The sequence below is a fragment of the Callospermophilus lateralis genome, chromosome 2 (genome assembly GCF_048772815.1).
Source record: "Callospermophilus lateralis isolate mCalLat2 chromosome 2, mCalLat2.hap1, whole genome shotgun sequence".
In the NCBI taxonomy this organism is placed as follows: Eukaryota; Metazoa; Chordata; class Mammalia; order Rodentia; family Sciuridae; genus Callospermophilus; species Callospermophilus lateralis.
Genome location: NC_135306.1, coordinates 179,809,930 through 179,827,503, shown reverse-complemented (window position 1 = coordinate 179,827,503; position 17,574 = coordinate 179,809,930). Strand labels below are relative to the sequence as shown.

Sequence of the window (17,574 nt, the reverse complement as noted above, 5' to 3'; positions counted from 1 at the left end):
AAGAGAAAAATACAGGAGGCAGGCAAGAGAGGGGGGATCACTTTCTGAAGCCCTGTTTATTGAAGGGAGCCATTCAATGGAAGGTAAGGTGGGTGGAACTCATCGGGTGATGCCCAGTTCCATGACTGCACCCCTCCTGGCAGAGGTGAGTCCACCTGCATTGCAGCAGGTGCATTGCCAGTTCAGTACCACCTTACTCAAGACCTAAAGATGTGTGCAGAGCTCCTGTGCAGGGCGGCCTCCGACAGACGCTCTCTGGGCTTGGCATCTTTCACCCTGCTTTAGCTCTTTGAGACATTCCTCACCTCCAAGATGTGCTAAAAATCACTTGAAGCAGGACACAAGAGAAAAGACGTAGTCGACTGGGGACGCAGAACTGCCACCTCTCTGCCCAGACTATTGCAAAGCAGACAGGCAGTTCTTTCTAAAATGCTTGGAACCAGAAGTAAATGTGAAACCCCACGGCTGCTGTGGCCCCAGGCTGGGTGGACACCTCAGTCATCCTGTCAGACACTCTTTCCTTCCAGGAATTCTCTCCCCTGGTTGAGTGAGACTTGAGTCAGCCTGTGGTCTGCCCCCTATTCCATGAGATGGACAAAGGCACCTGCCTGCTGCCCTGAAACCCCTGGAACATCTGGAGTAACAAAGGCAGAGGATGGAGATTCTCAGCCTCAAACAACCAGTTAATCTTACCTGAAAGCTGAAAAATGTGAATGCACAATGTTTACAAAGCAGCTTTATTGAGTTTGCATACCTCATTGTTTACCCTTTTAGAGTACACGATACGGTGGGTTTTAATATACTTGTGGATATGTACGGTGTGATTGCCTTTCATCGCTGGGACAAAATACCTGGGAAAAACAACTTAGAGGAGGAAAGATTTATTTTGGCTCCCAGTTTCAGAGGTTTCATTCTGTGGTTGACTGGCTCCAAGGCAGGAACACCATGGCAGAAGAGCAAAGCTACTCCCTTCATGATAGCCAAGTAGTAGGGAAAGAGAGGTTAGGGACAAGATATACCCTTCCAGGACATGGCCCTGTGACTTACTTCCTCCAACCAGGCCCCCCTGCCTGTAGTTTCTGTTTCTTTCTAATAATGCTATCAAATATTAATGCCTCCATAGATTAGTCCACTGATGAGGTCAGAACCCTCATCCAATTACTTCCCCAGATCCACTTCTGAATATTGCTGCATTGGGAACTAAGCCATAAACACATAAGTCTTTGGGAGATACTTCTTATCCAAAACCATTAGTTTGGCCACTCCCACAATTTTAGGACATTTTCAGCAGTCACTCTTTCATGTCCTCACCAAGTATAGATTTGCATGTTCTGGACATTTCATATAAATGGAACCACACAATATCTTTTTTGTTGTTGTTGTTACTAGCTCATCCCATTTAGCATAATGTTTTCAAAGGTCATCCATATTATAGTATGTATCAGTACTCCATTCCTTTTTATGGTCAAATAGTATTCCATTGTGTGAATATACTATATTTTGTTTATCATTCATCAGTTGATTGACATTGGAGTTTGATTCTATGTTTTGATCTTACAAATGGTGTAGCTTCTAAACAATGTACACAAGTTTTTTTTTTTTTATGTGTGGACATCTGTTTTTCTTTCTTTTGGGAATATACCCAGGATTTCTGGGTCACATGGTAACTGTGTGTCTTAATTTTTTGAGGGATTGCCAGACATTTTCTGAAGCAGCTGCACCATTTTACAGAGATGTTTCATCAAAGAGATTTCATCATCATCTCCATGGTGCTTCCTGATGTAATTCTAACGTCCTGCCTGTGTGGATAAGAATCCTTTCTCTGCTTCATTTGGAAATAAAATTAGTGCAGAACAGATTTCAACACTGTACCTGAAATAAAGTGTATTTTTAGGACAGAGCAGTCACTTCTTCCAAGTTGTTGTTTTCAAAGCTCCACATTCCTCGGGTCTCACTAGTAGTCCCAAGTTACCTTGAGCACCAAGTAGAGGACTAGTCAGCCTGATACTGGAAGATTGTCCAGGGCCCAGCTGTAGCACAGGGTTGGCCACAAAGAGTTAACCTGATCTGGAAGACAAATCTGTAGGTTAAGTGGAATAGAGCCACAGATGTGTAATCCCACTCCTGGGGATGTGATATCTCTTCTTGAAAGTGTCGTCACTTTTTTGGTGCTATCTGGTAAAAACTGAGTCATGAGGTGTCGACAAAAATCCAGTACACTTCTTGTGAAGCTTGAAGCATTCTGCTCATTCCTGAGATATCCGCGGCTGTCAGCCGCCATTGAGATGGTAAACAACTTGCTGGGAATGAAGGCCTGCCACTGTGGCTTTTCCTGACTTGTCTAAGCGAGGCACAGACCCAGACGGTGTGCCTGCAAGAATCTGAGGGTGAGGGAGAACTGGGTGGTGGTGACATGAAGATGAAGTGGCCTCGGCTTTCACAGAGGCTCTGCTTCCAGAGGCGCCCCATGGAGGGAGGCAAAAACCAATTGTGTGTGTCCCATGAGCTTAAAAAAAGATCGCTCCCTCTTGGCTGGAGGAGAGCCTTTCCAAAAGGTGGCTGTGAACCTTCCTGAGCGTTGGCCTCCCTTTTCTGTATTTGCAGCCATGGCACAGGGTATGAGAGCGAGAACCACACGACCCCCATCCTCTGTGGTGCCCAGTACAGAATACACACCCATGGTGTCTTCAGAGGCATTCAGGTGAGTACTCAGGCATGTTCCCTGGACGCTGCCTTCACTGCAGGCCTCTTTTCCTATTGCACTGTCCTTCAGTTCCTTGCCGATTGACCACCTGGCCCTGGAAAGACTTAGCCATCAGGGACCCCCACCTCCTCCTCCTCCTCCTCCAGAGATGCTGTCTCCTGCCTGACTTAGACCAAGATGCTTCCTGCAGAGTCTTGCTCTTTCCTCCTGTCTCCAGAGTGAACTGTGCAGCTCTTGTATTTGCTCGGCAAGCTCTATTCTGGGCTTGAATCAACAACCTGGACTCTTACGAGATTTGATCTGCATTGGAAAGTGCCCAAAGATGGACTGTCTTGCTGGGTGTTGATAATAGCCACAATAACAGTACCACCTATGCTCGGACATTTTCTTTTTTTGGTACCAGGTATTGAACCCAGGGGCACTTAACCACTGAGCCACATCCCCAGCCCCTTTATATTTAATTTAGAAACAGGGTTTCACTAAGTTGCTTAGGGCCTCGCTAGGTTGCTGAGGCTGGCCCTGGAACTTGTGATCCCCCGCCACAGCCTTCTGAGCTGTTGGGACTACAGGCATGCACCACTGCGCCCAGCTACTCAGACATTTTCTATGTGCTAAGATTTATACATGGACCTTAAAAAAATGGACTTTGTCTTTTAGAGAGGTTTTAGTTTTACATAAATATTGTCCACAAAGTTCCCATATCTCCCTTCCCAGTATCCTCAGTTTCCCCTATCATTAACATCTTGTATTGGTATCATATATTTGTTATAATTGATGTGCCAATATTGAGGGGTTCAGGCTAACTAAATCTATAGTTTACATTAGGGTTCACTTTTCATGTTGCAAAATTCTGTGGGTTTTAATAAATACACAATGCCACAAATCTATTTGGATAGCATCAGATCATGGTATTCTTATGTGGTATATCACCTTAAAAATGCTCTATCCTCCACCCGCTCATCACTCCCCACCTCCATTCTTCCTTCCCAGCACCCACTGATCGTCTCTCAGAATGTCATACAGTTGGAATTGTACTCTATGTCGCACTTTCAGACTGACTTCTTTGTATTCTCCCTGTGCATTTAAGGTTCCTACATGTCTAAACATAGTCTTCTTTCCCTCATTTAGTCCTCAGCATACATCTGTGAGGTAGGTATGTTATTATTTCCATTTTACTGGATGGGGAAGCAAAGCCCAGGTAAGATGAGTGACTTGTTCAGAACCACATAGCTAACAAGCGGTGGAGCTGAGACCTATAACTCAGGCTTGTTTGACTCCAGAACCCTCTTTAATTTTGTGGTCCTGGGGATTGAACCTAAGGCCTTGTGTATGCTAGGCAAGCTCTATTCTGAGCTACATCCCCAACCCTTTTATACTTTTATTTTGTATATTCTCACTAAGTGGCATATTCTCACTAAGTTGCTCAGGCTGCCCTCAAACTTGGGGTCATCCAGGCTCAGCCTCCTGAGTAGCTGGGATTACAGGTGTGTACCACCACCACACCCAGCAAGAACACCTGTTTTTAACTGATACATAATACAGCTTGCTGGGGGGACAGGACTGTGAACAGTTTAGAGGAGGAAGTCTCCAAAGAGAGTAGTGAAAGTAAAGTGGAAAGGTAAAAGCTTTGGAGAATTCAGTGTTTGGTGGAAGACCACTTTCACAGAGCCTCTTTGGGGCTGTCATTAGCACACAGTAACCGAGTGATTGTATTGGTGTTTTCTAAGTGTGACTCAGTGGCCACAACAAGAGTAACAGCTGTCATCCTTCCACCAGAATAGTCAGCACCCTAGGGATAAGTTGTGTGTGGGCCAGGCCCCTGTGTGATATGTGGGGCAAGTAGCTCCGAGATGTTCTGATTGTTTTCCAGAAGTGGCGTGGAAGTAGAACAGCGTGCTCCCTCATCCCAGGCCTTCCCATGGTGAGAAATAAATGCAAAGGTCACAGAAATACAGAGAACCAGTGGCAGTTTAGGAAGAGTCATCCAGTCTCTTTGGACAAAAACCATCAATCCTTTCCCCACCAGGACCCTGACTGACATTCACACCCATCTTTATGTCCTGTGCCACGTACACTGCATCTGGGATGAATGAGAGGAAATGAAAAGTGCTTCCTTTGCCTTCCTCCTCATCAGAACCCCATTTGTCAGACTCACTGTTATGGCCTGTAGCAAACTCCACCCTGGACAGGTGTCTTGTTCTTTCACTGTCTACTCATTTTTTCCTTGAGTACACCACACCACTGGCTCACCATTTAGTTGCATGCCACCATTTACTGTGAGATGCTGTGGCCTATCAACACGGCTCTCCTAAGTCATTGTACACTTTTAACTTCAAAAAAGATAGTGCCCTGTGAAATAGGAACGAGAACTTAAGCTTGGGGAAAGTGGGAAACACACAGGGCGGGTGTTGTTAAGCTCTGAAGCAGTTCCAGGTCTAGCGTGATGGTGGGTATGCTCCGTGTCAGCCACTCTCACCCTTTGGCCTAGACTTGTACATCTGATGCTGAACAGGGGCGGGGAATCAGTGGCTCCTCGGGCACCTGCCCTGCTCCCCTTTATGACTCTGAGCCTGATAGTGGGGAAGGGGAGTCTCTTCCACCAGATAAAGGGATGAACAGATGCCTTGGAGGGACATGTAAAGAGAAGAGACAGCAGACAGATCCAGTCATTTTTGGTGACAGTATTAAAGGTCATATTGGCCATGCCATGGGCTTCTGTTGGGTTCAGTTGACCTTCATAGAACCCTCAAATCCAGGAGCTCTTTCTTTCTGGTCATTTATTTGCATGTGGACATTCTGGTCACTTTGGTGCTCATTCACTAGTTCACATTATTCTCTGATAAGAACTTCAACATCCATTGCAGATTGGGCTCAAGGTCATGGTATCTGAGTGGGAGGGAGTAGATGAGATCTGGGACTGGACTTTCAGACCTCACTGCCTCATGTGGAGGAGCTCAGAGACAGGATGGATTGGGAGCTCTTCTAGGCACCAGCATTTCTTCTCCAGAGGCTCTGTGTTAGGGAACCTGAATAGATTTCATTTCAAGTCCCAGTTCTGGTTGACCAGTAGTGATAACGTTAGAGTACGACTCTGCAGAATGTCTGATCTATCATCCATTAGTGATGTCTGCCACGGGCATTTGGGGTGTGGAGGGGAATGGTTTCAGATTTCACATACCTGCCATCCTTTCCTTGGGTATATTTGAGTGCTCACTTTTCCTTGGGACTGACAAGAATATTCATATATGGCCTAAAACCTCTGTTCCTCTCACACTCTGCCTACAGGATGTGAGGCGTGTGCCTGGAGTAGCCCCGACTCTTGTCCGGTCAGCATCTGAGACCAGTGAGAAACGTCCCTTCATGTGTGCTTACCCGGGCTGCAATAAGAGATATTTTAAGCTGTCCCATTTACAGATGCATAGCCGGAAGCACACTGGTAAGTGTGTCCATGGTCCAGCCTTGGACACAGGTAGCTCAAGAGCTCCTGTTCTGGCCTCACATGTAGGTGACTTCTGGAATGGAAAGTAGGCATTGCTTAGAAAGGTCAGGCCAAGGCCATTTTCATCCTGATTGTCCATCCTTTTATAAGAAGTCAGTAAACTGTCTTCAGGAAGAACAGAATAGAGTGGTAGAAAGAGAATATCATGGAATTAAAGAGACCCACGCTGAATGCTGACTTCACCAAGTGGGAGCCCTTGAGCAAGTTACTCGCTGAACATCATTTGCTTCATGTGGAAAATGGAGATGATAATGCCCACCTTATGGAGTTGTTAAGCATAGACTAATATTTAAAGGCATTGTGGATTTAAAATACCTAGCATAGGACCCTATGTCTAGGGGTCTGAACTAATGCTAGTGATAGAATATTCTTACCATCTCTAAGGGGAGAGGAGCAAGCCTGGGCATAGGATAATCTGATGACTCAAATGATGGACAAGGTCATCATAAAACTTTGAAGGAATTGTCCAGAGAAGAACTGAATTGCTTGGGTTAGTAATAACCAACCAGCAAAGAAAGGAAAATGACCTGTAGTTAAATTTTTGTCACTAGTCTTTTAAAAAATGGAGAAGTGATTTTTTTGATTATATGTTCTGGAAAACCAGAAACTGGACACACCCTTCTATCCTGGGTCAAAGAGTCTGTGTCTGGGACAGAGTTGACCTTGTCTGGTTGTTGGCCACCTTGAACGTGAACAGGCATTTCACACATGTTCACTCAGCCTTGTGGGCACAGAATGGGCATGTGTCTGGGTCTTCCCTACAGGGAGAATGTGAAGCCCAGGCTTTTCCGCAGAGAAGCTGGTGCTGGTCTTTCCAAGTGAAGGGCAGCTTCATGCTGTGCCTACTCTCATTATTTTGTTATTCCTGCTGATTTCACTGTGGGGTAACTGAAAGTGAGCTGCCTTCAGATCCCTTTAGACCGTTGGGCTTTGCTAACTCATTGCATCTGGAGGATGTGATTCTGCCATAAACTTGAGCTTGCACTCAGTAGACCACAGGCTTTGTTGAGAGCTCCTGTGGCATATTATGCTTTTTTACATATTCCCCTCAATGGGATCATTTGAAAAGTATCCACCAAGGTAATAAGAAAAATGATGAAGTCAGATTCTGCCTAGAAGAGTGCAAGCAACTGTGTTGAAGGTGATATGGTTTGTAGAAACTTACTGGGAAAGAGGCACTGACAGCAAAGGGAGGTTTAGAGGGCTGTGGATGAAGGCAGTAAACGAGACAGCCAAGAGCCCCAGGCCCCCTGGGGCCTCCACAGAGCTCTTCCTTGCAGAAGACAAGGCAGTCAGGTCGGTGTTGAACAATCCTGCAGCCCCTGTCTTCAAAGAGTGCAGTGTTTGTTTATATATTCATAATAACAATACAGACTAGTATATGAGAATTTCTATGTGCTGGTCTGCCTACACGTATTATTTCATTTAATCCTCACACACAAAACCGTTGTCAAGAGGGTAGGACATAGTGGGAGCAGGTCTTCAAAACTCCGACCTTTTAACCCCAAATCACAACCTCCTTCTCAAGGAGTGTGTGGTGCACTTTGGAGAGAGGATATACACTAAAGAAAACAAACTGAGACAACATGGGATCACATACTAATTCAGATCCAGGAAAAGCTCTGAAGTTGAGAGGGAAGGGATTTGAGCTAGGGACACTGGAGTAATTTTCTTGAGGAACAGGAAGGTCTTGGGTTAGCCATTGACCTTCAGGCAGAGCACTTGAAGGGTGAGCAGAAGGTCGACTGCAGGGCAAGGAAATCAGATGAGAAGGGGCGCCGTCTCCTGCAGGTTATAGAGCTGACACCGAAGTCACTGGGCTGGGTACAAATATAAATGAAGGAAAGCTCTCCAGATATTGTAGCCTGTGGAGAAGGCAGACGGAAATGGCTCACCTCATTAGATGCACTGGGATAAATTCTGTGATGAGGGAGGGAAGGGGTTTGTATCTGACCATGAAGTTTCCAAGCAGGCATCGCAGGGAAGTGAATGGCAGTTGTGAGGGACATAGGGTTGACTCTTGGATGGGTAAAAAAAATGTGAACATAGGAATGAAGAGTGTCTAGTTGGCTACAGTTGGGGTATAGATATCAGGAAGAGGGCAGAGGTCAAGAGCAGAAAAAGGCACTGGGGGCTGCCCACCAATGGAAAAGACTTACCAGACCCTGGGGTGGCTTGTCCGTCTCAGAATGCCAGTGACTCAGAAGTCTGAGGGGGGGGGGGAAGGCCACAGTTACTGAGTGCACTCAGCTCCTGGGGTTTGGCTGCACTTTCTCTGTGGAGGACGGGGTGGGGCAGGGGATTGTGCAACCCCACGACTGACTTTTCTCTTAGAACAGAATGATACAAATTTTCTAAGTGCTTTGGCTCCGAGGATTGGTTGATGCTTGACTCAAAAATGTGAAGTCAGTAGCAAAGAACACCAAATCTTCAGGCTATAAAACTTAAAACACTTATTTCTGGGGCTAGCCTCAAGGCACACCCAACCCAGAATTCTTTCCACACTCAACCTAGGAGTTAAAACACCTTTGGTTTTTATTTAAGTATTCCCTGATGTTATTTTTTGAGCACTGCTTTTGTGCTAGGCACCGGCCTGAGCCCTTTATGTGGACGATCAAGTCCTTTGAAGGTGTCAGATTATTGGTCCAATTTCCCAAGGAAGAACTGTGCTTCACCCAGAATTGTAAGCAGCAGAGCTGGTGAGGGATGGCTGTCGTTCACCCAGCCCAGTGTCTGCGGGTGTGCACAGCTGGGCCTTTGATCTCCTGTGGAAATTGGCATCGCTGCCCAGAAGAGCTCCCCAAAGTGCCTGAGGCATTTTGGGATCCCCTCAGTCCAAGTAGGTGAGGTTGCCTCTGATGAGATCGCACTTCCAGTGTTGTTTTCAAATAGAATATGTGTCTTCCCCAAGGTGAGAAACCATACCAGTGTGACTTCAAGGACTGTGAGCGAAGGTTTTCTCGTTCAGATCAACTCAAAAGGCACCAAAGGAGACACACAGGTTTGTAGGTTCCCTTCTCATTGCCAGCAGTCGTGTTCCCTTGGGTTAGGGCTGATTTTGTGACGCTCTTCCGTGTTGAATATGGATGAGAGGGTCAGCCATCTGTTTAGTTTTTTCCAAGAATCCACCTCCTCCCCCAAATCTGGAGACTTTCCTTTTCTTGAAGAAAAAGAAAGGAAAGAAAAGGAAACATCCCACGCCTTCTGCAGACCACAGCACAGTGAGATCCCACAGCCATGGGCTGCTGGTAGAGAGTACCAGTCAAGACCAAGGATGGTGGAGAGCAGAATAGGGGTGCAGCAGGATTCTCCTTTTCAGTTATGATCCAGCTGAGACCTTCTCTCTGATGAGAAACTAGACCTTGTGTTAAGGAATGGTTGTTTCCAGGACAGAAGCAGGTCCTTGAGGGTTACAGTGCAGAACCAGGTGGATCCTGCTGCTGGACCTGGGGGATTGGGGAAATGTGAGGGCCTGACAGACACTGCAAGTGTGGCTGGAAATACCGGGTTCCTCCAGCTTGTGGGCCTCGCTGTGCCCCACATCGTTAGGGCCGAGGCTAGACCTTCTCTGTCCGTTTAGGTGTGAAACCATTCCAGTGTAAAACTTGTCAGCGAAAGTTCTCCCGGTCCGACCACCTGAAGACCCACACCAGGACTCATACAGGTAAAACAAGTGCGTAAACTTTTCTTCACATTTATTTTTCATTATTTTTTTTAAAAAAACTACTGTTGATTGAGCTTGTTTGTGATAAGAGAGATTAGATTTAGAGACTCAATTGAGAGAAAGAACAGTGTGTAGCTATCTTAATATGATAAATAATGTTTCTCAAAGAAGGAGAGAAGGGGAAATACAGAATAGGAGAGAGATGTGGCAGGAACATCCAGAGTGTCCAGAATAAAAATGAAGAGATAAACTAGGTCCCTACTGTTCCCAATTTGTCCAGTCACATTTTTTTTTTTTCACTTGGTTTGACACAATAATCAACCTTACAGAAAAAAAAAAAAATTTTAGCAAGCCGAACACTTATTCTCCTGAGAGTTCATATTTCAGGACCCTGCTTGGAGAACTGGTTCTAATGCCCCCAAAGCAGTCTTAGTTTCTGCTAGATGGACTTCAGTCCTCCGTCTGAAGGGAATAGGGCTTTTACATATCCACTGGCTGTTGAAGGATTTTTGCTTGTCCACAAGGCTGGTGTGATTCATAATGAAATTAGCACCACTGTATTGCATATTTTTTTACCTTCGGAAGGAGGGCTTTTGGTTAGGTGATCTCATTTTATCTTCCTAATATCCACATAAAAAGAGTAGCGTAGGAGTGATTTATCCCTAATTTATTGACAAGGAGGCAAAGGCTCTAGGGAGTAAAGGACTTGTCTGAAGTCACGAAGCTAGTAAGCAGCAAACTCAGCCAGATGCTCCCAGCCCCCCTTAACCCACTGTCTTCCTGATGGAAGAGCATGAGTTCATGCAGCCTCCAAGGAGGACAGAAGTAAGAAGACAGCCAAAGCCAGCAAAGTTGTCTCCATTGAGGTTGGATTGATGGAGACTGGTGGGAAAAGGGGTTGGAATTTGTCCAGTAGGAGGCAGAGTTGGGAGCAGGAGCAGATCAGGAAGAGCAGAGGGACAGTGAGCGGGAGGTGAAGGAAAACAACCCCCCACCCCGGTAGTCCACAGGCTGCGCTTAAGACAGTGGAGGCACCGGTGTAACAGTGGGCATGATGGGCGGTGCTTTGCTCCCGTCTTTTGGCATGGCTTCTCTGACTTAGTCCTGAGCTCACAAAGTGGTGGGAAAGAGTTGTCCCTTGTGCACCCACTCCCCATGTGTGTTCCAAGTGACCTGTGTCACCAGCAGACTGATATTATATTTGCTCATCCCCCATTCTGACCATGGGACACCACATCTCCTGGGACATTTCTCGGATCAGTAGTCAGAGAAAGCGAAGTGGGACCAGCAATATCCTGAGAAGATCTTCCAGGAGGTACAGGGTTGGCTCCTATGGCATTATCCTTAGGAAGGCCCGGGAGGTACAATATAGGAAAGAGTCTGGGCTTTGGAATTAGACAAGGCTGGATTTTAGGCCTGCCTGGGTTTGTTCTTGCTAGATGTCCAACCCCATCTATAGAATGGGGATAATGTTTACCTCATGGGACTGTTGTAAGGAATATATAAGGTATGCGTGTGCACACACACACATGCACACACAATGTCCAGCACAGGACAAGTCTTGGCATCTGTCAAGCATTTAATAAAAATTAGTATTTGTCCCTAATGAGATTGAGGCTTGGGAGGAATGTCTTGAGGCTCTGTCGATAGAGTTGGCTTATATTTTGACAGAACCATGCCTCAGTTAGAATCTTCCATATAACAAAGATGATGCTCTGAGTGACCCTGACCCTTCATGGTAAAAGAAGCAAATAGCATGCAACTGGTGTCAGTGATTTATTTTAAAATATCCATATAGAGACATTAAAACTGCAGACCCAGCTCCACCTCTGTATAGCAGTCACCAACATCCAGGGTGTGATGATCCTGAGGCCCTTGCAGCTGAGTTGAGCTCAGTTCCCTGCTCAGCCACAGGGAACCATTGACATAGTTCATACATCATTCCAACAGTAGACTGGAACAAATGCTTTCCCCCTTATTTAAATATGAATTTCCCAGATATTTCCATTAACTAGATTCATCCCTTCTTTCCTGTTTCCCTAGTCCCCTAGTCTGGATGGAAGAACATTTCATAATTTTTACATTATCTCAGACATTATTTAGCCCCCAGAGGTGCTGTTATTAAGCAAGCCCATTGGTTAGCTTAGGGAAAGGCCTGTGGGAGTCAGGGGCAGGTGGCTGTGATGAATGAACTCGGGCCTTTGATAATTGAACTTGTGCCAGTCTTGCCGAGGCAAGTGTCTCTGACCGCAATTGTATCAACAGGTGAGAAGCCCTTCAGCTGTCGGTGGCCCAGTTGTCAGAAAAAGTTTGCCCGGTCTGATGAATTAGTCCGCCATCACAACATGCACCAGAGAAACATGACCAAACTCCAGCTGGCGCTCTGAGGGGTCCAACACGGGCACAGTTCTGTGTCCCAGGCAGGACAGTGTGTGAACTACTTTCAAATCCAATTTTGAAATTCTTCACTCACCTAAGGATATGGCTGTTGATCATCTTCATCCAACTTCCAAGACAAGATACCTGTACCACTGGATCCTACCAGGTTTGCGGGAGGAGTTGGATTCTCCTCTGCCTAACTCACAGGCCTGGAGAAGCAGCTAATGATGTCTTGTTAGTTAAAAGCCATCGCCATTTGATCTGGATTTTCCATTGTAAGAAGAGCCGTTGTTGATCACGTCCCTCCAACCCTCCCCTTCTCCTCTATGCTCATTTTCACTAGGAAGGGAGGGATGGTACCATTTCCCATCATGGAATAATTATAGGCCAGGGCATGCGTTTGTGTCTGCTAACGTAAACTTCGTCATGGGTTTCATTTACTAACAGCAGCAGCAAGAAATAAATCAGAGACATTGGGGGTGAGGCTCATCCAGCATCCTGGAGGTCAGGCGGGCTGCTAACCTGGAAAACAGGATGTAGTTCCACCAGGCAACTTTTAAAACACACGTGTTTCAAGCCACTGAAAAAAAAAAAAAAAAAAGAAAGAATCAGAACTAACCAGTACCTCTGTATAGACATCTAAAAGAATCTAACTGCTCAGTTAATCAGTGTTAATGTTAGCACAATATTCTTAAGCAACCGTGTGTGAAGATGGGAGGTTTTTGTGGTTTTGACTTTTTCTGAGTCAGATGCATCTTCAGAGATGTACCCATGTCTTCACACAAAGAAAATGGAATTCATGTTCATCATTGGGGTGTCCTTAGAGTGTACAGATCACACTGGCCATGTGGCTTCAAGTTGTAAAAATTAAAAGTGAGTTTAAAAGAAAATAGGGGGCTGGTCTAGGATCTCCAGATAAGTCTGTTCTTAAGTAACTTAAGTAACTTTGGGTCTACAAGTATATGTGAAAAAAAAAAATGAGACTTGCTAGTGTGGAGGAAATCCATTGTTTAAAGGTTTTGGGGTATGTGTGTGAGTATGTATGTGTATTTTGTTTTTTAAGGGAGGGAGTTTATTATTTACTGTTGCTTGAAATTATTGTGTAAATATATGTATCTGGTAATGATCTGCTCTTTGACGACTAAAATTAGGAAATGTATAAATGTTAGGTGCATCACTGGGTGTTGATCTTGCAGCATATTGATGATAACACTAAAACTGTAACCTGCATTTTTCACTTTGCTCTCAATTAAAGTCTGTTCAAAAAGAATGACAAGATATTATCAACTGTGTTGTGTTCGAATCTTGAGACCAATTCAGCCTTTTTTAAACAGGTACAGTGCCACTGACTTCGATGGCTACTTGTAAGCCTATCTAGGTTCTGACGACAGATGTTCTTTCTGTCAGACTTTACAGAGGGAATTTTCTGTGCTAGAAGAAGCAGAGTGCCACCTTCACTTTGCATGGTGACATGATTGTGTTTGTGCTGTGGTTGAGTGTCTGTGGATGATGTGATGGGAATTATGGTTTAGGGTTTATTTTACCAAGATTGTCATCATTGTTTTTTAAGGGGGGTGATGGAACCCAGGGCCCCACACATGCTAGGGAACTGCTCTGTCATTGAGCTATATCACCAGCCCTTATATCATTTTATTTTGAGACAGAGTTTTACTAAGTTGCCCACGCTGGCCTCAAACTTGGGATCCTCCTGCCTCAGCCCCCTGAGAAGCTGAGATTATAGGCATGTGTCACTGCACCCAGTTCATTGTAACCTTTTTTTGTTCCAGATCAGCAGAAGAGAACAGAGAGTTACTAATGATAAGTGATCTTTTTTGAAAAGTTCATAGAGACATTCGCGGGATCAGGAGGGCATAAGCTGAACACAGAGTACAACTGAATTTACAACTGTAGTAGCTATAAATCAGCTCAGCAGGTAAAACTGCTTAGATTTTCCTGGGCAGCTGAGTGTGAAAGCAAAGATCTATATTATCTATAAACTCTTTATGGTTCTGGTGTGTGGTTTTCCAGTTGTAAACAAGAAGATTCATTTGGTTGGCCCCTCTCAATTCTATTATCTCGGAGCTTATGTGCATTCCAAGTTTCTTTTCTTTTCTTTTTTTTATTTAAAATGTGTCTTGAGCAGACAGGAGCCCAGCCACAGACACTCTTTTTAGCATTCAAGTGCAGTTCAATGTTTGGGCCACCTGGAAGCCTCATTTTGAGGCCCCTCTTATTGTGCATCTGGCTCTTGCATCACTGTTAATTATAGTGAGTATGGTGACTCATGGATAGCAGCCATATTTATCTTTTCCCGCCAGAAGATAGCATTTCCCTGGAGACGCTCAGGACAAGCATGGCAAACGTCAGCAAGTCAGAGATTTCACAACAAAAGCACAGCCTCAGGGGCTGAGGCTGAGCAACAGCACACTTGCCTGGCATGTGTGGGGCACTGGGTTTGATTCTCAGCACCATGTATAAAATAAAGTCTATCAACAGCTAAAACAATAATTTTAAAAAAAAAGCACAGCCACATTGCTTCCACGGCTCAAGGAAAACAGGAGATTCTGACTACCCCTGCAGTGTAGCTTGCAACAAAGGTCAGGGGCTTTAGAAAGGAGAGCAACCTTGGTTCCAATATCAAGTCCCAGTTTTCTCATTCTTGAAGTGGGGATGGAGCCCCTGATTGGTAGGGTCACCATGAGGATTCCCTGAAAAACTGTGAAAACATCTAGACTAAAGGCTTATGTAAGAATTATCTAGGGAAACTATTAGCCATTGATTCACCTGTTAACTTCTTTTTCCTCCCTCTCCCTGCCTGCAGTGTCTAGGCATCCTCACAGGACAGCTCTGCAAAATGACAAAAAGTCCACCCCCAGATCCCCAAACTAGGGTGAAAATTTACAGCAGTTGGGTTCCTGGGCAGCCTTGCACAGAGACCAGCTCTGCTTGCTCCATGTAGTTTGTAAAGCACCTGATGAACGCTGAGTGTGTTTCTGCAACCCACAGTGTGGGCCTTCTGCAGACTCTCCGGAGCCAGTGGGTGGGCGCTGGTCTGTGGGAGTCTCCTATGGCCTAGGTTAGAGGCTGTATTGGGAGATGGTTAAAATGTGTGTTTTTCCTTCTTGATTTACACCAGTGGCTGGTTCTATACTTCCAGCCTCCCCAGTTTCCTCTGCTGGGTCTTCTCATCCAGACTTCCTGTTATTCTCTCATCTGAATCTCTCAAGCATTCAGAATGTGTACCGTTGAAGCAGTGCCTAATGGCAGTGTAGTGCTTGCCCGTCTTTTTAAATTTTAGAACAATCCTGTGAGATAGACAGGGCAAGTGTTATGCCCACTTTACATTTGAAAACATTGAGGCCCAAGGGAGGTAAGAGATTGAAACAGGTCTTGGACTCATTCTTCTTTATCCAAGTTTCCTACCTAAACTTGATTGATGTAGACTTGTATTTTGCCCCTTTTGACTATATACTAGGTTTTCCCAACCAGCACAGAAGCTTCTAGGAGGAGATCTAGTCCCTGTTCTGGGTTATTTGCCTTAGTGTTTCTTAACTTATTAGTCTGTAGATATCACCTGGGGAGTTTGCTAAGGTGCAGACTCTGATTCAGAAGTTCTGAGGCAGGACCTAAGTATCTGAACACTAACCCTCTCCCAAGTCATTCCCACCATGCTGGGCTGTGGACAGCACTTACGTAGAAAGGACCTACAGGATGGTCTTAATAAATACTTGTTAAAAGGTGACTCAAAGGTGACAGATGAGATTTGCAGTTGACAACTCTGGGGAGGTGCTGAACACTGCTAGCCCTAGCCCTTGATAATGGCCGTGATGGTGGCCCCTGATGATATGGGTCAGACATTCTGTGGAATTTGGTCGGTGATACTCTGTGCACTAACCCTGGTGAAGCCATTTGTGAGGAGGTTAGTTTTCAAACAGCCCATCCTATGTCAGTGATTTCTACAAGCAGGGGAGACTTCACCAGATAAGATCAAGTGTGGCAGGGACCACGCCTGCAGATACCATCCAGAGGACGTCACTCCATCACACACCTCGGCAGTGGGCTACTGCCTCCCTGACACCATTAACCAGCATCCTCAAGTGAAACCATGTGACTGGAGAGGGTCCATTCCCTGGGAGCAAGAGCCTCATTGGCAGGCAGGGAGTTCCCAGATCTTGCCTCCACTAGGAAGTACTTGCTTGGCTATTTTGGGTATCAGTGGCAAAGGCAATGGCCCCGGAGCCGTGTCCTTCCTGCAGGGTGTTTACACCCCACTGAAGTTGGACTAACCGGTGTGTCAGGAAGAAGTGTGTGTGCATATGCACACGTGTGTAGAACAGTGGTTCTCAACTGGGGGAGAGTTTGCTCCCCTAAGGGATACTTGGCGATGTCTAGAGAGGCTTGGGATCATCACAACAGGAGCAGCAGCACCACTGTTAAGAGGTTGACATGATGCTAAACAACCTGCAGTGCCCAGGACACCTCTCTCCTCCACCGAAGAAGTATCTGGACCAAAATGGCATGGTCTCCAGGTTGAGGGGTCCCTAGATAGAATTATCACCAGGTTAGAAGGGAGAAGGGGTACAGTCCTCCTGAGATCTATCTTTCTGAATTAACTCTTTGGGAGACATTTGCATTGAAGTCTCTAAGCAGGCCGAGTGGCTCGTAGGAATTTCTCAGAGGTAAATGCATTCAAACCACAATAAGGAGAACACATCCTGAAGAAATATGAAGAAGGTCTTGGCCTTTTTTCATTCATGTCATTTTTAGTGACCCTTTTATCAAGTGATTGAAATCTGCAAATATTTGATAGACGCTTACCAAAGCTAATCAGTTAATGCAAATGCTCATGATGTTGGCAACACCTGGAGGAATTTTCCACCATCATTTAAAGCTCTGCTGAGAAGGTAACTTACTTTAATAGAAGGCTCTGAAATTTTCTATATTTCTACATTTTTTTTTAAGGTAAAAATCCCGATTCTCTTAGTTTTTAGATTGGCCCTGAGAAGGAGAGAGGCAGAAAGCAAAGGAAGGGCCGAGTCTCAGAAGGTTGGAACCCATCAGCCCAGCCCACAGGAGCTGTGCACAGGCCAGACCAGAGCCCAGGGAGCCCCCTGGACAGGCTTGGGCTTTGGAGGCTGATGAGGGCAAGACATGCTCCCCAAGATAAGGCTCTGGAAGGCCGTGCCTGTAACCAGATGGACAGTCACACCGTTATGAGCAGAAGCCTCCAACAGGGCTGGCAGATATGGGCAGGCAAAGCAGACGGAGCTAGCCGAGGGGAGCTGAAGAGATAGCAAGAGAGTTTTCTGGAACAGGGGAGGCTTGAAG

At 45.5% G+C, this 17,574-nt stretch overlaps 1 protein-coding gene across 11 annotated transcripts in view; it reads left to right on the top strand.

Moving 5' to 3' along the window:
* Wt1 (WT1 transcription factor) overlaps positions 1–13,459 on the top strand; it is a 47,484-nt gene extending 34,025 nt beyond the window's left edge. For 4 of the 11 annotated variants that reach the window (XM_076844321.2, XM_076844313.2, XM_076844311.2 and 1 more), the window contains 5 exons: positions 2,605–2,701; positions 5,990–6,140; positions 9,115–9,204; positions 9,784–9,876; positions 12,133–13,459. In XM_076844321.2, the coding sequence (XP_076700436.1) occupies positions 2,605–2,701; positions 5,990–6,140; positions 9,115–9,204; positions 9,784–9,876; positions 12,133–12,254 (553 nt within the window). In that variant the 3' untranslated portion in view covers positions 12,255–13,459. The remainder of the gene's footprint in view (positions 1–2,604; positions 2,702–5,989; positions 6,141–9,114; positions 9,205–9,783; positions 9,877–12,132) is intronic. The other 7 variants (XM_076844320.2, XM_076844314.2, XM_076844312.2 and 4 more) reach the window with 3 other exon arrangements.
* Positions 13,460–17,574: the final 4,115 nt, after the last annotated feature.